Here is a 23,528-nt window from a genome sequence, read left to right as displayed (position 1 = left end):
TCATGTCATTTGGATATTTGCTATTGTTAATTTGACAAATGTAAACAATAAAATAAAATTTTCATAATTTCATGCGGATGAAGCCACACGAGAACAGCTAGTCTGTTAGAAAAGTGGTAAACCACCAGACAAAACGACAAGAAGGACGCTTCAACTTCAAATACGTTTACTTTACGTTGCTTTACGTTTTCAGTATCAAGAGTTATCCTCCTGAACTTGAAATAAATATTATATATCAGCTACTCAAATATTTAAAAAATCTGTTACTTTGCACTTTAGTATTACGAAATAGGATAAAACAGAGATGTATGAGCCAGGACAACGTCCGCTATAGAGCTATAACCTTTTTTCTCGTATCACGTTCTGTTCACAACTCATTCCTATGAACAGTTCGCAGCTGACTGTTTGCACAGTGAGGATGTCAGCCGTGCAAACTCAATGCCCTCTCGGGGGAATTTTTCTACAAATGTTGGACATTGCTGTTTGAAATGATATACATCTTACTAATCTTTCTTCTTACTTCTTACTAATATTATAAATGCAAAATTTTAGATGGATGGATGGATGTTTGTTAGAGTTTGTAGCCTAAACAGCTGAACGGATTTCGATGAAATTTCGCATAGATGTAGAGAATAGTCTGGAAGAAGACATAGGCTACATGCATTTATTTTTTTAAATCCGCGCGGGCGGAGTCGCGAGCGAAAGCTAGTTTGTCTATAATTTAAACTGACATAGTGTAGAGAAAGAGTAAGTAAAAATTATGTTAGCTTACATAAATAGTTCTAAAATTATTTTTATGATGGCTGTTAACAGGCCATATGTATATTGATATGTCTTGAAAAGGCTGTCGGATGTGAAACCTTTGTATTGTAAATATTTTACATAACTTTTTCATGCAACTTCGTTCGCATTTTCGGAATCAGTGCCAATTTTCACTGATATTCATTAAGCTGTTTTGGAGATACGTAGGAACATACATCCATCCAATCAAACGTTTGCATTTATAAATATGATTAGTAAAATGATTTGCAAATAAGTATGGCGAAAACATTTCCTTTTGATGGTCGTCATTACGAATCTTTTGTATTGTTTCTATCAATAATTAAGATCTTGCAAAGTCGATATTAATGAAGAATCCATTTGGCTTTCATTTCTAAAAGTCATTTGGCTTTTAAAAGCTCAATTGATTTTTACGGAAAATTCTATACAATGTTTCAGAAGATTCATTCCATTCAGACCATTTTTAGGGCGATTAATTGTTCTGAAAGTGGAATGCGAAAACAAAAACAAACATAACATAAAACCTTTTTATTTTTACTACTTATAGTTAAATTATCTATAAAAATAAATAAAAACTTAAACCTACTTGACTCATAAATAGTTCATAAAAATTTGTATTAGTAAAAGATATCTATGGTATAAAAATACTTAAATTTAAAAAAAATAATTATATTTCACTTGTTATAAGCCATCGTCGCCTCGTCCAAAAGGAGTTTCAGCATTAGTAGTCAAGTAATAGTTGCCAGGCACCCTGAAAACGTAATAGAGTTCAAGTAATAAGTTCTCAAGTTAATTAATAATAGCTATTCAAACTCAACGAAAGTTCAACGTAGATCTTACTATAATTTACGGCTCTTAGTAAAAGCTCTAATGTTATTGAATAAATAGAAAATGCCATTGTTTGACAGCTTTTTGCTTCTTAAAAATATATTTTTTTACAATTTATTTAGTTTTATATGGAAAATAAACATTTTAAATAAAGCTTTTAGTAGCATTAGTATGAATTATATACTTTGAAAACATTTCTCACTTTCTCCTGAACTAGAAAACATAAATAGGAAACCTAAAAACGTGAAACCCCCTTACTTCAATTCATTAGCAATTATTTCATTGAATTTCTATGTTATTCAAGTAACAAAGGTCTAAGCAAATTCAACGTTCTCACGTGCCATAAGCTTGTACTTAAGTTTATATCTTTTACATGCGAGAATCCGATGAATATTATTGAAAAAAAAAAGAAAAATATAACAATTGCAAAGAGATATTGATCAATGACAAGACACCAAGGTCATTTCCTGAATTTTGCATTGGTTTAAATTCTTATAAATTACTTTTTTTTGCGTTATTTTTCATGAACACTCTAATATTAGGAATTTTCAAATCTTACGCGTTCGGGTCACATTTTCCAATAGCCATTGTTATAGCTTTTTTCTCCTCTTCCGAGTAATTCTTCCACATTCTATAATTCTTGGCATAAGATCCTAGTAGGGTTCCTGGATGCTTTAGAGAGTCGATCAGAAGTTCCCAGCATCGATTGTGATTGCATAAATCTGAAACGTTATTTTCTTAATAGTAACGCGTCCTATCATCAACAAAAGGAATGTTGTTCATACGTATACAGACTATGAACTAGTTATAACTAGTATCTGCTGTTGAAGAAATTTATAGAAATAGAAAAAGCAGAAACTACAATCTGTTTTAAAACAATTAACGCCACATTTAAATTCTAGATATTTTAATGACAAATGTTCAATTTCTACATATTTAATCTATACTAACATAATAAACCGTAGACACACACTACTTTGTGGCGTAAGATATCAGCAATTACAGCATATTTTTGAATCATACTTTTTTTAACAAAAAGCCCTGCACTTACATCACGCTTTAGGCAATACATTGTCACGCTATTAGCCTTAAGGATAAAATCCCTAATGTGGGAATGGGAATGGTTCCATTTATAGTTTATGGAAACTACAAGCTGCCAACATGAAGGAAGCAAGGTTATTATGATAACGGTAATTTTGACATTTGCAATTGAGAATTTTACAAATTTAAATAATGAAATAAAGTTTTTACATTTACATGCAGATGAAGCCGCACCTGATTAGCTATTTAATAAAAGCTCATAATTATAAAGAAAATAAAAAATAACATAAATACGTTGTAAGAAAGATTTATATGTAAAGTAAGAGTTAGTCTAGGAAACATTTTCTCGGACATTACGTTTTACTGAGCTCAGAACCTAGTTAAAAACTTGCAACATAATAAAAGTTAGCTGGCAATACTAAGGCGGTAGAACATAAATCCAATATTAATACATACAAAGTATGAAGCGAGGAAATGAATATAATATTGCAGTTTACAAACTATTATTAAAAGTTACATTTTATAGGTTAGTTAGGTTTCTAGGTCAGTTTTACATTGTCTTACTGGTCGCTTAGCTCAGCGGTCGGCATAGCAACGTAAAGACGGGATTGATGTTCGGATTAATAAAATATTTGTTAGCGTTCGAATATTGTATGGAAATTCGTGGGGCAATATAAGGGAGACCGTAAAATAATTCTCTAGTCAGGACAATATGTGTCTAGACTGAAGGAAAAATTGCTGGAAAAACAAGCTAATACAGTAAAATCGCAAGAAATAAAAAATACATCATGTTAGTTTTAGTCTATTCGTGAATAATATGAAAACTATCATATAATTTTATTCTTATAACTAGCTGTTCCCGTGCGGCTTCATCCGCAGGTATTTATAAAAACTTCATTTTATCGTTTACATTTGTCAATTTATCAATTGAAATGTCAAAATAACATGACATGATGACAATCTATGGCAATCTTGCTTCCTTTATGTTGGCAGCAACTTATGGTCTCTTTCCCACATTAGGGTTTTTATCAAAATATTTACCCTCTAAGTTTAATGGCGTTAAAATATGTAGCCTAAAGCCTGACGTAAGTGTAGGGCTATTTATTAAAAAAATAATTATTCAAAAATATGCTGTAATTGCTGACATCTTAGGCAACAAAGAAGTGTATGTTTACGCTTTATTATAATAGTATAGATCTGTACCTGGCATTGAAAATGTCTGTGCTGGCCTTTCATCGCAGCCGGGTTGGATTACATGGCCGTTGTTTCTGAAATTCGGCCAAAAGTCCACTTTACCCATCGAACCTTTAGCTCCATATTTGCTACTGTCCGTATGTATGACAACTACCGACTCCGCTGAATCCGGGTTCAATCTCAAATGAACTGGTTTGTTTTCAAAACCAACCTTCGATGGATCAAGACCGGTTATACTGTAAAAAGAAACATGATAATAGTTTATTGGCGAGGGAATCTTAAAAGATGTTTTGGTACTTTCTGTTATAAAGTCTAATTTCTCTATAATCTATATTGTATATGCATATTTTATTCAAAACTGAACATAAAAGAAAATTCTTTACAAAAGTGAACAAAATAAAACATCAGGGTGGAGAGCCAAATGTTGTTATAATTTGACGTTCATTAAAAATCGTTTTACTGGTTCAGTAATAACGCAGTTTATCTAATTGAGGCTATTATTGTTTACATATTGGGATATTCCCAGATATCGTTACTAAAACAATTTGTCATGTTTACGTATATATAGAAGAAGTTAAAATTACCACGAAGGTTGCATTCCTCTATTAGCGAGCGTTGTACCAGTAATACCAAAAAGATGGGCTCCCAAAGAATGTCCGATTAGATGAATCTTTTTCAAATCCAGTCCAGCAGCAGCCATAGTACTTAGAGTATTGGCAAAACGAACTCCAAGCTGAGGAGGAAAACAGTTTTAAAAGTTTTATTATAAAAGTAAAATTTAATTGAAAAGTATATTACATCTACTTTCTAAGCTAAAGGGGAATAATCCATATCGTTTGATGACGTAGTTTCTGAAGTAGAAAACCCTAGCAGATCCCAAAGATGTAAAAGTTTTCAATCTCTAGTTCTTTATTGATTCCTTTTTCCACACAAAGGTGCCATTCAAACTTTTGTGACTGCGGAAAACTTAGCATCAGATGAGTTAGTCGTTGCTTGGTTGTCGTCCTGTTTATGAAACGTTACATGTGTTTGTTTCATTATACCAGATGTTTAATATTTTAGTGTATGTTGTACCACTTTATCGTCTACTCGTACTAAAGGTTCTTCTTTCACATAAAATACTTTTTGAGTGCGTCTACAAATTAACTATTCATAAATAGCTATTAGAAACGTGAAAAGTCATGCTCAACCTTTTCAACTTATTTCTTGTCTAGACAAACTAATAGTGTTCACCAAACCATATCAATTTACAAACGTCTTTCACCTTTCGAGCATTAGGTGCTGCCCATTTCATATATGAAGTAGCGAAGCCTGGTAGTGCCATTGAGGCCAAATCCTGCCAATCCAATAACGCTATATTGCTTTTTCCTTCTACAATGTAAGCAGTCATTACAGCAGTCACGGCGGGGCCGGTGGGACGACCTGAAATATTCAATAGTTTTATTTCTGTACCGATAAAGTTTGCACACTCAAGTTTCTAAACTAATCAGCAACCTATAGTTGAACTTCTACTATTTTAAAATTCAGCTCCAATGAGAGTATTATTAATGTGTTAGAACAAGTTGGAATTTAATAGCATAGTACCTAATGTCTCAAATTTCTAAAGAATTAAACAATAATTGAAGTGAATAGAACATAAATTTATTTACAGCTGCAATTAGTCATTAAGTGGTCTCCTCTGCTGATTTATTCTGAAAAGTCTACAATAAGTGTCCAACTAACCAATTAGGAACTCTGCAATTAACTGTGGCTAAGTGGCTTAACAATGTTATTTTTATTTTGAAAAAAGAATTTAATATTGTTGCCAAAAACATTGTAACGGACATTTAAATTTATCATTTAGGTACCAGTGATTTGTTTTACAAAAAAGAAATGTGCCATATATGTATTTAAATGTATAAAAGAATATAGACCATATATCAACACGCCTGGATGTAAATTACACTTGACCTTAAGGATATTAAGCACTACGAAATTGCTCGACCGCGCCTTGGCATTAGTTCAAATAAGTTTGAATGAAAAATTGACTCACTACTATATTTACAATCGTAGACAATCCCTTTTAGAGTAAAGTGGTCAAGAAGAAATTACTATGAGAGCGGGCGCACTCCTTTGACTAAACTATCGCGTAACTGTTTAGTCTCGCTTTGATTCCTTAGAGCTTATATGGAAGTGCACACACTACTCGATTTTTAATTGTGCAACTAAATAGTTGAATTGGCTGCAAAACAATTGACAATCTCATAACAATTGTGCTATAGTTTAGTGAAGGTGTGCGCCCGTTCTTCCTTGCCTTTAATTACCTGTGAATCCATGTGAAAATATGACGGTATTTCTGCTGGAGTTATACCAGGTTTCTAAAAAGATTTTATGGGCATCGTATATGTATAGCTCAGTATAATTGTCCATAGATCTGAAATCAGAAAAGAATTTAGATTAATTAAAATAAAGTTGTTGTTTCTTGGTGTTACATATACAAAGTTTTATTTGAAAAAATTGTGTATTAGAAATAGTAGTAAAATAAAAATCATACCCATAGTAAAAACGTAGTTTTGCTTCATGATTAGTTTTTATTTCAAAATCTCCATCTTCGTCACAGCTTGCTGTAAAAATAAACAATACAGATTATAAAATAAAAATGTATTAACGACAAACATAGGAGCAGAAACAATAATTCATTCCACTAGTTATAAAACTTGAGAGCGCGCACACCTAAAACTACTCTGTCGCACAATTATTTAGTCTCGCTTTGATTGCTATTATCTTATATGGTCGTGGACTCAGTACTCGATTTTAGTTGTGCAAATAAACAGTAGAATTGGCTGCAAACCATTGACACTCGCACAACACTTGTGCGATGGTTTAGTCAAAGGTGTTTGCCTGTTCTTAAAATTATGAACGTAATATCAAATGTACTAACATTTGATAAAAGACAAGGTATAAATGACATTTTTCAGTAAGCAAGTATGCAATTATAAGATTCCAATTATAAAATTCACAGCACTGTGGCAGTTATCGAGATCACTCCAGTACCGTTAGCCGAGGAACTGGGGCGCTATTCAGTCCCACAAGCTTGTTTTTTTATTTGAAAAGGAAGTTGTTTTTAATTTTTGAATTACGTACGACCTATTTGCGTTTCATTCACTTCACTATACAAAAGATTTCTTCTTATGAAAGAGAAACGGGGTTTTCGTCGCAAAATTCACTTGACTCGGATACACGGATGCGACATATTCGGATGCTTTTCTTTGCTCAAAGAGTTTCAACTGATTGTTCGAAATTGAAAAAATGCAAGTTAACATGCTTTAATTTCATCTGGAAAATCAGGAAAAATGTACAAAAATATAAACAAATGTGTATTTTTAACATTATATTGAGTTATCACCACAACAATATCTCTAAATACTATGTGATAATGTTTGACAGATGTTAGAGTAGATTCATTTAATTTTTTTTACGTCCATACAATTTCTTATTACCGCCTATTGGACCGACTTCCCAAAAGATAGAGGTACTCAATTCGTCTGGATGATTTTTTTTATTTTTTTTAGGTGCGTTACGGCATAATTTATGCCAAAACATCGCACTGCAGGTGATGGCATAAGCATGTGATAAAAATATAACGGTACCTTTCCCTATGGTCAATATCGGATAAACAGGTCCGAATCAAGGTTAAGTACAGCCCTGTTCTGAATAAAAGAAACTGTAAGCTGTTTTGTATTCAAGCTGTCAATTTATGCAAATCGTCCTTTCTTTTATATTCAATAGAGAGATTTTTAGATATACCAGTTTTTATTATAACTAATTTGAAGAAAAATCTAGTAACTATTAAACGAATAATCAAATTGTTTTTATGTTGTTAGTTATTGTATAGAATTTTGTAGAGATATTTCTACGTATTTGCTTGGCTTTTTAATAAATCGTTTTTTTTTTATTAAATTAATACCAGGATTTACCAGGATTTTTTAGATCAGTCAATATAATTTTCTGAACTTCTTGTCTAAGACATCCGTTTTATCTACATTTAGGGAAATACCACATAACTAGTCCAATACTATTTACATATTGACTCTTCCATAACTGTATCTAAAATGTTGTTATACAAGTAATTTAAAACAGTAAAAAAAAACATAATCGAAAAATGTAAAGTCCAAAAAAAATGACACAAATCACACGAGCAAAGCTGCGGTCTCAACCTAGTTGTTGAATATTAATGAGTTTCGGCTATTTCCGTTCCATGTTATGTTAATGAAACAAGCTAAGCGGGTCGCCATACCGAAACTGCAAAAAGTTACCTACATCAGAGAAAGTTTCCGAACCAAAAGTAATGTTTACTTAACGGGCTCGATTTACCATGTACGGTCTGCTACAGTTATATCCACATACTACCACAATACATGTTACTTGTACATAAATTGAATATATCATGGTTACTTAGAAAAAAATGTGGTATCATACTAAAGCTATAGAGAGGAAAACTTTATTCGTATGATTGTAATGAAATAAATCAAAAACCACTGGGCCAATTTCAAAAATTCTGTCATTATTAAAAAGCTAGGTTGTGAGTGAGTAACATAGGCAATGTTTTATATTATTTTTTAATTTCACGAGGACGGAGTCACGGGTGAAAGCTAGTATAACATAAAAGCCACTTCAAAAAATATGCAACAGGGACCAAAATATGTATATTTTTATGCTTGCATATACTAGTATGTACCATATTTTCTCCTCTTTTTTATCACATAGCTACACCCCAATCGAATTGATTAATTGATGAACCAATTTCTACCTGCGTGATTTTTTCAAACAGAAACTAAAGAGAAACAATTAAATTATTTGTACTTACTAAATAAAGATTGTTATCTTCAAGTCATACGTGACTGGCTCATATATTTTATTGCTTATTTATTTGGCACACCAGAACATAACAGTTGGGTAGATAATGTACTTAAGACTATTTCATAAACTCTACTACAGAACTAAGAACACTATATTTGTGCTAACATAATTATAATAAGAGGTATCATTATAGTTCCAAGATAAATAAAAATAAAGTAAAACAGGCCATTTAAAAAAAATCTTTTCAGTTACAGTAAACAATATAATCCAGGATCCCTACACTAGGCGCAGCATATATTGATATTAAAAACAAATATTTGACATTTAGTAAAGAAATCATCTATATCTATACTAATATTATAAAGAGGAAAGATTTGTATTTTTGTATGTATTGAAATAACTCAAAAACTATTGGGTCGATTTCAAAAATTCTTTCTCCATTAAGGTTATCAGTGGCATAGGCTATATTTTTTATTATTGTTTTAATTTCGCGGGAACGAAGTCGAAATCAACAGCTAGTTATTTAAATTAAACGTTACGTTCTTAATTCTAACGACACACTAACACAGATTTTAATAGACAAAAACATACAACCACAATAACATTCACAAATGTGTATAAATATAACTAATACGTAACAAATCAACTCACCGAAAACAAACAAGACAGAGAGAATCAAGACGCACGCGTTCATTTTGCGTTATTTTCACAAATCACCATTATTCCGGGCTCCTTATGTTTATATATGGGACTGCTATCAGTGCGTTCTTACGCATTACATGTAATTCTATATCCTTGACCCGAACAGATTACAGTCCTAAATAATGTGGTCGTACTAAAATATATGCATTTTTAATCTTCATTAACAATGACCTTGTTAGACATTGATTTTAGTTGTATGCGGGCGTTTCAACTTTCATAGTTCGAAACTATACTTACGCTTCTTTGTTGCCAAAGATGTCAGCAATTACAGCATATTTTTTAATAATTCTTTTTTTAATGAAAACCCTACACTTACTTCACGCTTTAGGCTATACATTTTAACGCCATTAAACTTAGGAGGTAATTATTTTGGATAAAAACCCTAATGTTGGAAAGAGGCCATAAGTTGCTGCCAACATCAAGGTTGTCATCATGTCATGTCATTTTGACATTTGTAATAGATAATTTGACAAATGTAAACAATAAAATAAAGTTTTTATAATTTCATGCGAGTGAAGTCACACGGGAACCGCTAGTATCAAATAAGAGCGAAGACTAAAAACTATTATTTTATCCTTACTGTTAATTTAAAAACACACTATACTAAAGTTTTTTTTCAAAGTAGCCTATGTGTTCTTTCAGACTGTGTTCTACATGTGTGACAAATTTCATCGAGATCTGTTAACGGTTTAGGCTACAAACTCTATCAAACATCCATCCATCAATCCAAAATTTTGCATGTATAATATTAGTAAGAAGATGTATTTTTATGTGACTTGAAGATATTTTTTTTATCTTTCGGTTACAATGAAGAAACGCTTTAATAGTTAGCAATGTTGTAAGTCTGAATAATGTACATAACATAAATTTGTTGCAAAAATATATTGCATGGATAATTCTAAGCAATTTTTGTAATACCATAAATGGTCAAACCACTCAGCATTAAAATCTCAACATTTTCTATTATACCATACGACAAATATTGTTCCTCTATCATGAATAGGATCAATCTATTAGTGTCCAACAACTGTGAGTGGTTTTATTTATAAGTTGTTTGGGTTTAATTTTGTATTAATAGAAACCCTAATTTTGTATGCTAGGGCAAAAATACCTCCCTTCTTTTTAATTTAAACACTAAAATATCCCTTTTTTAATTATAAAGTAGAAAGTAGTAAAACAGAGAAACTAAATTCACACTTTCCGAGTGTAACTTTCTGTCTCACCTGCTACTGTATGTGAATTCAAATTAGTTTCTCAAATTATTCATAAAGTTTTTATTGAACATTTACTAAAAATGTAAGTATATTTTATTTTTCTATAGATTTAACTGAGCTTCTCAGAATCGTTCGTACTGTTTACTTTTTATAATTTATAATAATTCGGTATAAACATCATAAATATTAATTATTTTCGTTAGTATTTGGATGTTAATAAAGCGGCTTTATTTTCTACTCCAAATTAGCTTTTAAAAATTGTACATGAGTTGTTATTAAACGAAAAAACATTTCTGTCTCAAGAATAATGTTAACATCACAATACAATTTAAAAGATATTTTAAAAATTCACTTAATTTCATGTTAATATTTTATTAATACTGACTAATACTTGCACGCTCTGTTCCAACACCACATAGAAAACAAGAAACATTATTTCTATAGTAAAAGGAGGCAAAGGCCCAGCAAATTGCCTATTAATCCGATGCCCATGGACAACTGCAACTCCAAGGTCTTAAGGTAGATGTACCCTTTATATTATAAACTTCGTTACTTTATTATATGGGTGGGAATACACATGTCAGTAGCGGCCACTTGGATGCTAAAAAAACAGCCAAGTGTATACTGACGTTGTTAATTCTTAGACATCACATTTCATTTAAACCATCAAGGGGCAAAACAATAGTGATCTGAGGCTAATTTTATTGTTTACATGTGTTAAATTATCAATAGCAAATGTCAAAATGACATAACATGACAAACCATGGCAACCTTGCTTCCTTGATGTTGGCAGCAACTTATGGTCTCTTTCCCACATTAGGATTTTATCCAATATATTTACCCCCGTAGTTTAATGGCGTGAAAATATATAGCCTAAAGCGTGACGTAAGTGTAGGGCTTTTTATTAAAATAAGAATTATTCAAAAATATGCTGTAACTGCTGACATCTTAGGCAAAAAAGTAGTGTGTGTTTACGCTTTATTATAATAGTATAGATATAGATAAATTGCTAAAACATTATATTTTCAAAACTTGAAATTTTTATATCGCCTATTATGTTAATCTGTTATATTTTTTACCTACCTACAAAGCAAAAAAATATTCAAGTAATGTTTGTACGCACATTGGTATTATATATTAAGCGCTATCACTTTTAATTTACATTGAAATTGATAACTTTTACTTATAAGTTAATTAAGTCTCAATTATATCCAATTTTAAGTGTCTTTTGTGCAAAGGAACACGTGTATCGATCATTATGTAAGTAATTGAAACGTTAAAGGTTAGTAATATCGTTTTTTTAATAATTCTAAATACATGTATGTTTCTTTCAGAAAAGAATGTTAAAATGCCTATTGTTCTGCGTGATCTTTATACTTTTCCAAGGCATAGAAGGGAATGGTACTGCAGAGGATTTAGCGGCGGTGCGGTTACTACAAAAATATCTTCAAATAAACACTACCACTGGCAATGACCAATGTGAGTGTATACATACTTCTATTAGTCTAGACACTAGTCTGTAGCACTATTTGGTACTAAACCTTTAATAAAAAAAATAGCTGACAGTAATATTTTTCAACTATATGATAAATAGCTGTGTCCTGCCACACCGTCTTTGAGCCACAAAAGAAACTCAATTCTACTTCTAGAGACAACTTTTTAGAGGTCCATTCAATCACCCATACATACACATTAATGCGTTTAGTAAAGAAGATAGTAAGAAGATAATTTGCTCACTTGACATCTCCGCTTGCTTTGATCCTAACCTATTATTATTGTATATTAAATGTAATAAAAATTTTCAATTTAATTCCACAGCTGCAGGAATACAGTTTTGGCGGACATTAGCACAACGACTAAAGGCATCCTTTAACACTTACGAATATCTTAAAGGCTATCCCGTAGTTGTTATAAGAAAGAGAGGTGTAAATTCCAAACTGAGTTCAATAGCCCTCATCTCACATATTGATGTGGCTCCTGTTGCCGATGAGGTAATTATAATTTCACACTCAAACTATTATACTGTGCGTCGCATTTAAATGGTTCAATCTTTGTCCACTTAACAAAGAATAGGCTAATAAGTATATTCAACAAGCATGTATGATAAAATGTATGGGTATCGTAGAGGAAAAATGAGTAACCCAGTGCAATATGGAAATCTATAATCTCTACTTACGAATCTATGCAATAGTTTTTTGCTGTTTCTATACACATTCTTCTTCTTGTTAACACGTTGAATGCGAAACCAGGTCTAAAACATCTGGTACCGCAGGTGCTGAAAGAATAGAAGAATCTCTATCTTATAGAAACATTTTACAATAGTTAAATTCCATTTATTGCAATTGTAGGGTAAATGGAAATATCCCCCGTTCGGGGGCAATATCACAAAGGATGGTCTGATGTACGGACGCGGGGTGCAAGACTGTAAGACGGTCAGTATTCAGTACTATGAGGCATTACTCAACTTGACCAAAAGAAATGTCAAACTACAAAGAGATGTCGTCATCATACTATTTACCAGTAAGTGTTTCAAATGTCATTTTATTTATTTCAAACTAGCTTTCGCCCACGAGTTCGTCCGCGTGGAATTAAAAAAAAAAAAAAGTGAGTAGCCTATATGTTCTTCCTAATTATGCTCTACGTCTACGCTAAATTTCTTCGAGATCTGTTCAGCCGTTTAGGCTACAAACTCTAACAAACATCCATCCATATATCCATCCATCCATCAATCCATCCATCTAAACTTTCGCATTTATAACATTAGTATGATGATATCACAAGGCTTGTCACATAATATATTTTATTTTACTGTTTTATATCAATATTACTTTAGTAGCTGATTAAATAATTTGTCATACGTAGGTTACAACAATGTTAAAAGTGACGTAAAGAATAAAATAATTTATAACTACATTTTTAAATGTATGTACGGTCAAGGAAATCCGCGATGTTACACTTACAGAAAAATTGCCTTCTCTGCAACGTGACATACTCGGCCACTTCTCACAATAAACCATTTTTAACTCAGAAGCATTTAAAAGCTTAGCTAAAGTGTGGTTTTTTTTAGTGCGTACAAAACATTTAAACATCTGTAGCTAATGTGGTTGCATACTGACAGATTCCCCGACTGTACTTAGCAGTAACAACACACATGTCAATAAATTTTAAAATTTCAGGTCATGAAATTGGCTTATCATCGACTGTCATCAGAAGTTTTCTCACAAGTAAAGAATTTACAAGTATGAGTGTCGGCGGTGGAATCGACGAAGGCTTTACATATTCTTCTAATAAACTTCTGTTATTGTATCAAGATAAAGCAATACTAGGTAATTTCGTTATAGAGGTTTATTTTAATTAGATTTACATCTGAGTATTATTGTCTTGAGTCATTAGTTTCTTGCGATAAAGTACATATTTTTCAAACTATTATCAATAAAGTGTTAACTTTTTTTTATTTTCAGTATTACAAATTGATTGTTACGGAATAGAGACGCACGGATCATTGATGCCTGATTCAAATAAAACGGCTATCGGAGTGGTATTACTATTTTTAATTTACGAAAATATACAGTCGAGGACTTTTATTTCATACCCATTTTTTTCTATTAAACATTTCTTCTGTTACAGTGCGCGAAGGTTATAACATCGCTTCAGGCATACAGAGACGCTCAAGTAGAATATATGAAGACCTTGGCCGTCACCGACACCAGCAACTATACCAGTATCAATCTAAATAGACTACAGGTCAACCCGTGTTCTCGCTTTCCAAGATAACCACAGTCCACTACAATTTTACAGCACACTTCTATCCTAACTAGATTTTTCCCGCGACTTGCGGAATTAATGAATACGTAGAATGTAGCTTAAATGTTTTCTAACTACATCTGTGACAAAATTTCATCGAGATTATTTGAGCCCGTTTAGAGATTACCTTGGAAACATCCATCCATCCATGTAAACTTATGCAATATAATAATTACAGTAAGGTTTAAGAATGTAAGAAGAGAGAACGATACTCTAGTCCACATAGACGATACAATAAAAGTATGTGTCATTCGGTCACTTGATTAACTTACAAGAATTCGCACATGTGAGTGGCAATTGCCTTAGTACTCGTAGATATCTAAACTAAGCATAAGTATACATTACGAGTTTTCAGTCATCGGCCTTTCTTTATACTTCTACATAGTTAAATACATGCTTTTTTATTTAGGGAGCAATAACTGACAGCGTTTTACCCGGACGCATAACTCTTCGTTACTACATAAACCCATCGATTAACAAGACCGTGATAGAAGTATTTAATGAGGTAATTAATTTGTTAAATAACCTAACTAATCTTGTTATTACTAGAAAATATCATGTCATTTTTTGTTTTAGGTGAAAGCAAGAGTTGATAAAATTAACGCACAAATAAATTTGACCATCGTTCGTTCAGCTGAAAAATCACCCGCTGTTAGACTCGATGCGTCCAATCCTTTTTACAAAGCGATTTACGATGCGGCAAAAAGTCTGTAAGTTTTCTTTGTTTTTTGATAATATCTGGCCATCTGCACCATATAACTACACAACTACAAAAAAAAAACAAATTTCACCGCCTATGGTGGCCAAATAGAGCCTCGAATCATTTTTATGAAGCGATTTTTTGTTTAGTTCTGTAAAATCATATTTATGTGTTTCAGGAATTTCGATTTTTCTCCAACAATCACGTTCGATCAAACAAACGCTGGCGCTTTGAGGAAATACGGCATCCCGATATTAGGCTTCTCGCCTCTGCCTAAAACTCAGTTCCTCGATCACGGATATGACGAATTTGTCGACGTAAGGATATTCTTAAGCGGTATACCATTATACATTAAATGTATACAAAACCTGGCAAATATCCCTGATAAAGAAGTGACGAACGATCCAAGTAAATACCTTATCGACTACGATAAGAAGAAATACAATTAAAAAAAATTCAAGTTCATCCAATGTCAATAAACGTGTATTGAAATGATAACATTTATTTTACCATGAAATTTATTAAAACAAAAATGATATAAGTAATTAAAATTTGTAAGACTCATTTGTGACTCTGATGCACGTTTTCATTAACCAGCCTTTAAAGTATTCTTAGATAGTAAAGTATTCTTAGTATCTCTATGATTAAGGGTCACCTAAATTGAAAGTGGTTGTATGATGCTAGACGACATCATCGACGTCAAGGACCCCTAAACTTAAGGGGTGGTTGGTGAAAATGGGTACTATTTCACTGTTCTAAATGTAAACGACAATCAAATATCCTAATGGTTATTATATAATATTTTCTACAGTAAAAGATACATCGGTGTATGATATAGCATGGTAACAATGTAAATAAAATATAAATAGAAGAAAACGGAGAATCCTGAGGTATTTGGATTCAGAATATTAGATACTATGAACACTTATGGCGAACCTTATGCCGTCCATATTATAAAATCCTTCAATTCTGATATTCCACTAGGTTGCGTTTAGTTTTACTTATTCGTAAATTTTTACTGTTGAAAAACTTGCACATTACATGATTTTTTCCCTTCAATACTCCTTTCAAAAGCTGACATAAAATGTTTCGTGCAACTGTATCGGCAGTGGAACCCCACGGCAAAACTTTTTCGAAGATACAAAAGAGCAGCGATTGTTTTAAAAAAATGATTGTTGTTGCAACTTTGAAGCCTCTAAAGCTGGGTATTGATCGATGTTACGAGGTGCAACTGTTGCATCAAGCGGATTGTTGCTCGCTAGTTTCCGCGTAACACTACGTAGCGATTGCACGAAGCTCGCTGTGTAACATGTTTCATTACATGACGTCAGTCAATACTCGCCTTAAATAGAAAGTTATTACGAATGTAAAGAAATCAACATTGTGCCATATAAATATTTAGTATCTCGAGGTCTAGCATTAAATCAAAATTTAGCGTCTCTTAAAATACTACAAAACAATATTTGTTAGTATGTCAAAACCAGTAAATTTATCAATTTCGGTATTAACGGTTGAATAGTTTGTGCATTAAATTAGAAATAAAAAGCGTCAACAATTTATTCGATTACATGTGAATTATGAAATTATTTAAAACAATGTTACTTATAAGCAATTACAAAATTCTTGATATTGTTAATAAATGATACATATGCAAAAAATAAATACTTGCTTAATCTATACATAATATTATAGTAGGTGATTGCACCTTCGTGTATGAAGAGAGTCTGCTAAACTTAAGGAAACGTATGGAGCTATCTTAGACAAAAAATTAAGACTATAATTGTTTAATAAACCAGAGACCTCCACAAGACTGTAGATTCTAAAGCCTGATATACACCTTCAGTTTTAAATAAACAATCGGGCTGATTACTTTGATGGTTAGTGTGTAGGCAAAACAGTAACTGTTATATGAACAGTTCTCAGTTTAGTTTTCTGACTGTTCAGTTTAAACTGAAGGTGTGTATACTTAAAGATATGAATCAGTTTATACATTTGTTTTAATAGATGTCTTTTCATAATGAATATCAATCTTAAGTGAATAATAGTGGAAACCATAATAATCACAAAGAAAAATAAAAACAAACGATATAAGAACAAAATTGTCATGTAAACAGTCTGGTTTAAGCGACCCATTGTAATATTAATTAAATAAAATTTAAAAATGTTTTCAGTTCCAAATACTTTAATTAACTCTAAAATTAATTTCAATTAGTTAAATTAATTCAGTTTAAAAAACCTACGGATTATATCAATGTTTATTGTCTTTTGTTAACATAAATTACAGATAAGTGAAATATTTTTTGTTAGTAATGAGAACATTGCACTTTCGTTAAGCATAACGTACTTAAACGTATTTCATTGTCAAAGGTAAGCTAACGTACTTTTTTTTTTAATATATTACACGCACGTATCTTAATTTTTTTATATTTAATGACCTTTATTCAGAACGGGTATACAACTACCTCGTTTATATTCATTCATGTATATATTCAAAACGAAAGAAATTAACATCAAAGTCCCTCTTCTCTGACATATCTTTTTCGTATGAAATATTTTTAAATGATATAAAAATATGTTTGTCGAGGTTCCTTAACTACGGGACAGATTTGGATATTACTTGTAACCTATTCTGATAGCGCCGCAAAAGGATATTGGCATAAAAAATAAAATGTTTTTTTTTTGCCCATATTTCCCATTATAGCTTTGAGTACAGAGTTAAAATTTTCTCCCTATTGATTACTATTGTATTTGTTTTAATTTTGAAATAAATCAAACCTTCTTTTATTCCATAGAATAAAGCACTATGAACAGCTTATTGTTATTTGTGAGTTTATTAATAATGCAACAAACGAATGCAAACAAATGCTGCGTTCAGCCCGCGGTGCGATTGCTTCAACGATATGTTAAAATAAATACTACAGTCGGTAATGACCAATGTAAGTATACGTTTTTTTTTTAATTTGGATATTTTTTTTTAATCATTATTATGTCGAAATTAATAATAAGCAACCTATCAGAGTTGTTGCTGGTCACTTAAGCAGTTTTTTTTTAATTGTTTTAAACGTATGACAGCTTGTTGGATTATTTTATGTATTTTAACAAATGTTTTTTACAGCTGAAGCAATTAAATTTTGGAAAGGTCTAGCTGTTAAATCAAAGGCTACGTTCAATACATACGATTATATAGAAGGCTATCCTATAATTGTACTTAAATGGAAGGGCAGTAATCCTTCACTGAGCAGTATCGTTCTCTTGTCACATATAGATGTCGTTCCTGTTGCCAACGAGGTAATTTTTTATATACTAAGAAAGAAGACAAGCGGACTTTAAACATTTTAGAAAACTAACATCCTTTTACGACTAATGGTTTCCCAGCTATATTTAACTATTCGTTAGTGTTAATGGTTCGATAACATCATGAAATGCGTTTCCGAACTACGTAACTAGAGTGTTACTCCGATCATCCTAAAATTAATTAATCATATAATAAGTGTCTTTTATTTTACTGCTTTATGTTACAGAAAGCTTTTTTTAATTGTAATTTTTTTAGACGGAATGGAAACATCCGCCATTTTCAGGAAAAATAACAAAAGATGGTTTGTTATACGGCCGTGGATCACAAGACTGCAAATCATCCGGTTTACAATATTACCTAGCAATAAAACGATTAAATAAACAAAAAATTAAGCTTCAGAGAGATATATATCTCATTTTGTTAAGTGGTGAGTATGTAGTAATATTGATAAGCAGCTGCCAAGAATAGAAAAATGTAAAATAGATGTAATAATTCTTCAAATAAAACTTAATAAACTTAATGAATAAAACCTTGCCTAGTGTATCCCAAACTTTACAACTAAACTTTACAACTATTTTAGTTAGCTTTAGTTGTTTAGTTGTATTGTATGACATATTTTGCAGATCATGAAAATGGTGTCACGGAGGAAAAACTACAACCATTTATAGAAAGCAAGGATTTTAAAAACATGTACATCGGCGGCGGTATAGACGAAGGAGTCTCTTATAATTCAGATAAAGTACTACTATTTTACCAAGATAAAGGTTTAATAGGTAATTTTTACAAGAATATCATGAAAATTCTAGCTAACTAGCTAGCTAACTCAATTAAATTTGTTTGAGTTTGTAGCCTAAACGGATGAAAGGATTAAAATGAAATTCGGAATGGTTGGAGAGGATAATCTGGAAGAATGCATGGGCTACTCACTTTTGTTTTTTTTTTAATGACAATTTTATTAAGCTATTATAAATAGAAATTATTTTAATTGCTATAAATGAAGTCACCATTAATAATATATTTATTCGACAGTACTTGAAGTTGATTGCTACGGAATCGAGACGCACGGCTCACTCATGCCAGATTCTCATATTACGGCTATAGGAAAGGTACGTACCTATTGTATTGTAGAAACAAAAGTCGGGACTTCAAGAGTAGATTAAATAGATACTTTGAAGCTAGCGCGTAACATCTTTCAACCTCATTACCACTTATCAGGCGGGATAGTGGTCAAGCGCTTGCTTATTAACCATAAAAAAATAAAGTTACTTGCACTAATGATGTTTTAAATGATGACTTCCTTAGTTTTTCAGATCTACCACTAGCTGGCATTTTACTCAATAAATGTTAGATGTACATAGAAAGGAAATGTTTTTAAATTATTGATTTGTGTGTATACAGTGCGCGAAAGTGATAGAGTCGTTACAAGAGTACCGCGACGAGCAACTAGATTACATGAAGAAGTTCCCAGTCAGCAACACTGGAAACTTTACCAGCATTAACTTGAATATATTAAAGGTGTGTTTGTATTAGATCCAAACTTATTTTTAAACATCCAAGCTCTAATCTAAGATTAAAACCATTTTTTTTTATATAAAACCTTGAAACTGCATCACAGAGATGTCTGTTGTATACTTTTAAGTAAGTAATATGTATGATAAAAGTTTTCTTTCCTCTTTAGTTAAAAATCTTTTAAGATTACGAAGTTAATTCTTTTTCACTCCATGCACTTTATTTCAATTATAATTGTTATAAACTTTTAATCTATTATGGAATTATTCGTACTTAATTACTCTTTGTATCCGATATTTAAGTTTAAAATAACTTTAAATGGCGCACTTTTCAGGGCGCCGTGACTGATAGTGTGCTGCCCGGTCGCATAACTCTTCGTTACTACATCAATCCGTCAATCAGCACGACGGTATCGAAAGTGTTTAATGAGGTATTTATACAACAGCGAAACAATCACTTTTCATACATATGAGGAAAAGTAGTTAGTTCTAGAAATGCAATTCATTCATTATCTTTAACGTAGAGGGTGTAAGAGTCATCCGAAATGGATAAAAGGTCACTGTGAAATTTTAACTTTCTTACCCAAAATTATTTGATCGGCCAAATTTGAAAAACATCGATAATTTTATTTATAACTAGCTTTCGCCCGCGACTCTGTCTGCGTGGTAATAAAAAAACAAAAGTGTGCCTTTGTGTTCTTCTAGACTCTCCTTTACATCTACCATATACAAAATTTCATTGAAATCCGTTCAGCCGTTTAGACTGCAAACTCTAACAAACATCTATCCATCTATCTAAACTTTTGCATTTATATAAATAATTTAGATAATTTAGATGAATAAATGTAAACTAGTACCATCGTTATTATCAGCTTTATTTATATTTACAGAAAATATACAATTTATTATCCCTTACATTTTTTACGTTCTTTTCCTTCTACTGTCACATCTTGTACACTTTTTATTAATACACTTTTTTTAATCTTATGATTAGTATAATTGAGTACAATTAGGTGAAAAGGTTATAAATAATATATTACAAAAGTATTCGTATGTAATTTTATGTTCTTCAATTGCGAAGTTCCTCTTTAGGTTTCTTAAAACAAACTCAGATTATACATGTACCGTTTGATATATTTTCAGCTGAAAGAAAGGATAGAAAAGCTGGATAGCGGTATAAAGTTAACCATTGTACGGTCTGCTGAGAAATCTCCTGCCGTCAAAACTGACGATACGAACCCTTACTGGAAAGCTATTTCTGATGGTGCCAAAAGCGCGTAAGTAAATATTATCTGTGTTTAAACAATCTATACTTTAACATATGCAATTTCTTTTATTATAAAAATTCAAATATATTTACCTGAATAGTGAAAGGAAAATTAAATTTCTTTTTCATTACATTCAGAATAAAATTGATACGAGTAGATTCGAAATGTACTTTAACACGATCCGTATATAATTGTTCCAGAAATATTACCTTCAACCCGAGCGTCATCTTCGACCAATCCAACGCTGGTGTTATGAGAAAGTTTGGTTTTCCCATATTAGGTTTCTCTCCGTTACAGAAAACTGAGTTTCTCGTGCACGGAATCAATGAAAACATCAATATTACTATATTTTTAAAGGGTATCGACCTTTATGAGAAGTCTATACAAAATTTAGCGAATCTCTCAGAAAAGGACGTAGCGAATGACACAAGTTCCTATCTTACTGGTTATGATAAGAAACATTGATATTTGTAATTACATCAATTATTTCCTTTTATATTTGTTTGAAAATAATTCTATGAGAATTGATGACATGTTATTTTGACTATTGTACAAACACACCTTTAGTTTTACCAGAACAGTTATGGAGACCAATTAGAATGTATAGTTAAATTTAATACTAAAGGTGTGTTGCGTGTTTTAAGTGTACTCAAGACTGAATTCTATGATGTTATTGTTATTTTGAGCCAGTATATCCACCGTCAATACATTTGTACAGTTTCTTTTGTTATCCCTTTCATTCTTGATGAAGAAACCGAGACGGCAACTTTTTGTCACTGCATGCTTTATTGCTCTTTCTTTTGTGATGTTAAAAAAAAACATACAGACGAATTGAGTACCACCTTCTTTTGGGAAGTTGGTTAATAAATGTATGTTATTGCTATGTAATGTATAAATAATTAAAATTACTAGAACGAAATAAAACAATTCTTTATTTTTCACATATATTTTTATTTTTTGTATTATTAGATAGTCTCCTAATCACGTAATCATTACTTTCGCTTACAATTCTTAATTTGGAATGATATTATGTGAAACATTTAGCTTAAAAATAAATAAAAAGAACATTTGACTTGTTTTCCTTCTCCTGCGCATGCAAATTAAAAAAAATATATAAGGAACATGACAAAGAGTTAAGATGAATGATACTCTTTGGTTTTATTGCATCTTTAAATGTTATCCGTACATCTAAGTACATAAATGAGATTGTAGACAAAAAAACATGAAGTATATAAGCGTCGAGTGTCCGCAAACTGCTTCAACACGAGCAGGACATATCAACGAGCATAATGCATTACTTAAAACTAAATTACATCATCATTTAATTTGTTATTTGTACATAAAAATAAAACAATGCCAACAACCATGATAAACTATAATAATTAAGTTATAAATGTAATAATGGACACAAAACAATACAAATACATTACAATAAAAGTAGCAGACGACTGCTGGGAGACACGTGCCTGAACAAATGAACAGCATTTATATTTCGAGTACATACATTTTTTAAAACAACAATTGCGTCAATAAACAAAAATTAAAAGTAAAATCGTCTAGAGATTAAAGAATGTAGAAAATTAAAAATAAACATCAAAGAATTAAAAAGGTACTAAAAGAACTACAGAAAGGATAACGATAGAATCAAGTTGAAATTTAAAATAATGAAAATTGGACAATTTTTATCTATTGACGCAATCAACAGGTACAAAATATCTTCTCCAAAACGTAGCCAATTCGACGCAATAATATATAGAGGCCAGATTCTGAGAAAAGCTAATTCTTACAATAGTGAGTTTGGAGCCGAGCTGTAGGTTACTTCAACAGTAGCCATCGACGCACATTCGAGAACATTCAAATTTCATTGATAAAATAACCCACAGAACCGAATCCGATATTTAAAATCTATTTTCCTACGGTACAATATCATTGGCGAGCTAAACATATTCATATCACCATAAGCTAATTCCGTTCAGAAAGAGCAAACTTGCATAATATAACTATAACTATATACGAAATAATACAACCAAGCTCATAAATTATTCGCAGAGTCTTCAATAGCCATATATAATATCATATTTATTGAAGAGAATTCAAACTTGAATATAAAACACGCACTTCGGGTGTCACTTCCACGGAGGAACGTCTCCATCGCAATCGGCGATTCAACTTCTCACGAATTCATTGAATTATCGATTTTATTACTACTATTAATACTTTCCAGTTGGGTCCCACAGTACGATACTTTGCGAATGTCCGGCAAGAATATCAAATATCAGGTCGTTCAAGTCATTATCACGTGTGTGTTCACAAATAACACGAAAAGTCGGGCGAGCGGCTCCTCCCCGCGCCCTC

At 31.6% G+C, this 23,528-nt stretch overlaps 4 protein-coding genes across 4 annotated transcripts in view; 2 read left to right on the top strand and 2 right to left on the bottom strand.

Annotated features, from left to right (window-relative positions):
* Positions 1-1,371: 1,371 nt before the first annotated feature.
* On the bottom strand, positions 1,372-9,516 carry LOC106101953 (lipase member H-B-like). The gene is made up of 8 exons (XM_013281344.1): positions 9,334-9,516; positions 6,377-6,446; positions 6,147-6,256; positions 5,108-5,265; positions 4,428-4,576; positions 3,853-4,079; positions 2,168-2,330; positions 1,372-1,531 (listed from the first exon to the last, which is right to left on the bottom strand). Exons 1-8 carry the CDS (start codon positions 9,374-9,376, stop codon positions 1,462-1,464), a joined length of 990 nt encoding a protein of 329 aa, XP_013136798.1. The 5' UTR covers positions 9,377-9,516; the 3' UTR covers positions 1,372-1,461.
* A 1,536-nt stretch (positions 9,517-11,052) lies between these two features.
* LOC106101992 (aminoacylase-1-like) lies at positions 11,053-15,690 on the top strand. The gene is made up of 10 exons (XM_013281386.1): positions 11,053-11,117; positions 11,933-12,077; positions 12,417-12,589; positions 12,947-13,118; positions 13,775-13,924; positions 14,060-14,136; positions 14,226-14,342; positions 14,812-14,907; positions 14,979-15,112; positions 15,281-15,690. The coding sequence occupies exons 2-10, from the start codon at positions 11,939-11,941 to the stop codon at positions 15,549-15,551; spliced, it is 1,329 nt and encodes a 442-aa protein (XP_013136840.1). The 5' UTR covers positions 11,053-11,117; positions 11,933-11,938; the 3' UTR covers positions 15,552-15,690.
* On the top strand, positions 15,336-21,638 carry LOC106101952 (aminoacylase-1-like). The gene is made up of 10 exons (XM_013281343.1): positions 15,336-15,419; positions 17,895-18,038; positions 18,218-18,390; positions 18,653-18,824; positions 19,021-19,170; positions 19,427-19,503; positions 19,796-19,912; positions 20,241-20,336; positions 21,049-21,182; positions 21,374-21,638. The coding sequence occupies exons 2-10, from the start codon at positions 17,906-17,908 to the stop codon at positions 21,636-21,638; spliced, it is 1,317 nt and encodes a 438-aa protein (XP_013136797.1). The 5' UTR covers positions 15,336-15,419; positions 17,895-17,905.
* A 961-nt stretch (positions 21,639-22,599) lies between these two features.
* The window catches only part of LOC106101951 (flocculation protein FLO11), a 76,356-nt gene continuing 75,427 nt past the window's right edge, over positions 22,600-23,528 (bottom strand). Inside the window, exon 7 of the mRNA XM_013281342.1 lies at positions 22,600-22,639. Coding sequence (XP_013136796.1) covers positions 22,600-22,639 — 40 coding nt within the window. The remainder of the gene's footprint in view (positions 22,640-23,528) is intronic.

This window comes from Papilio polytes, unplaced genomic scaffold (assembly GCF_000836215.1).
Source record: "Papilio polytes unplaced genomic scaffold, Ppol_1.0 DF823934.1, whole genome shotgun sequence".
Lineage (NCBI taxonomy): Eukaryota > Metazoa > Arthropoda > Insecta > Lepidoptera > Papilionidae > Papilio > Papilio polytes.
Note: the sequence above shows the minus strand (reverse complement) of the source record. Positions and strands in the feature narration are given on the sequence as shown.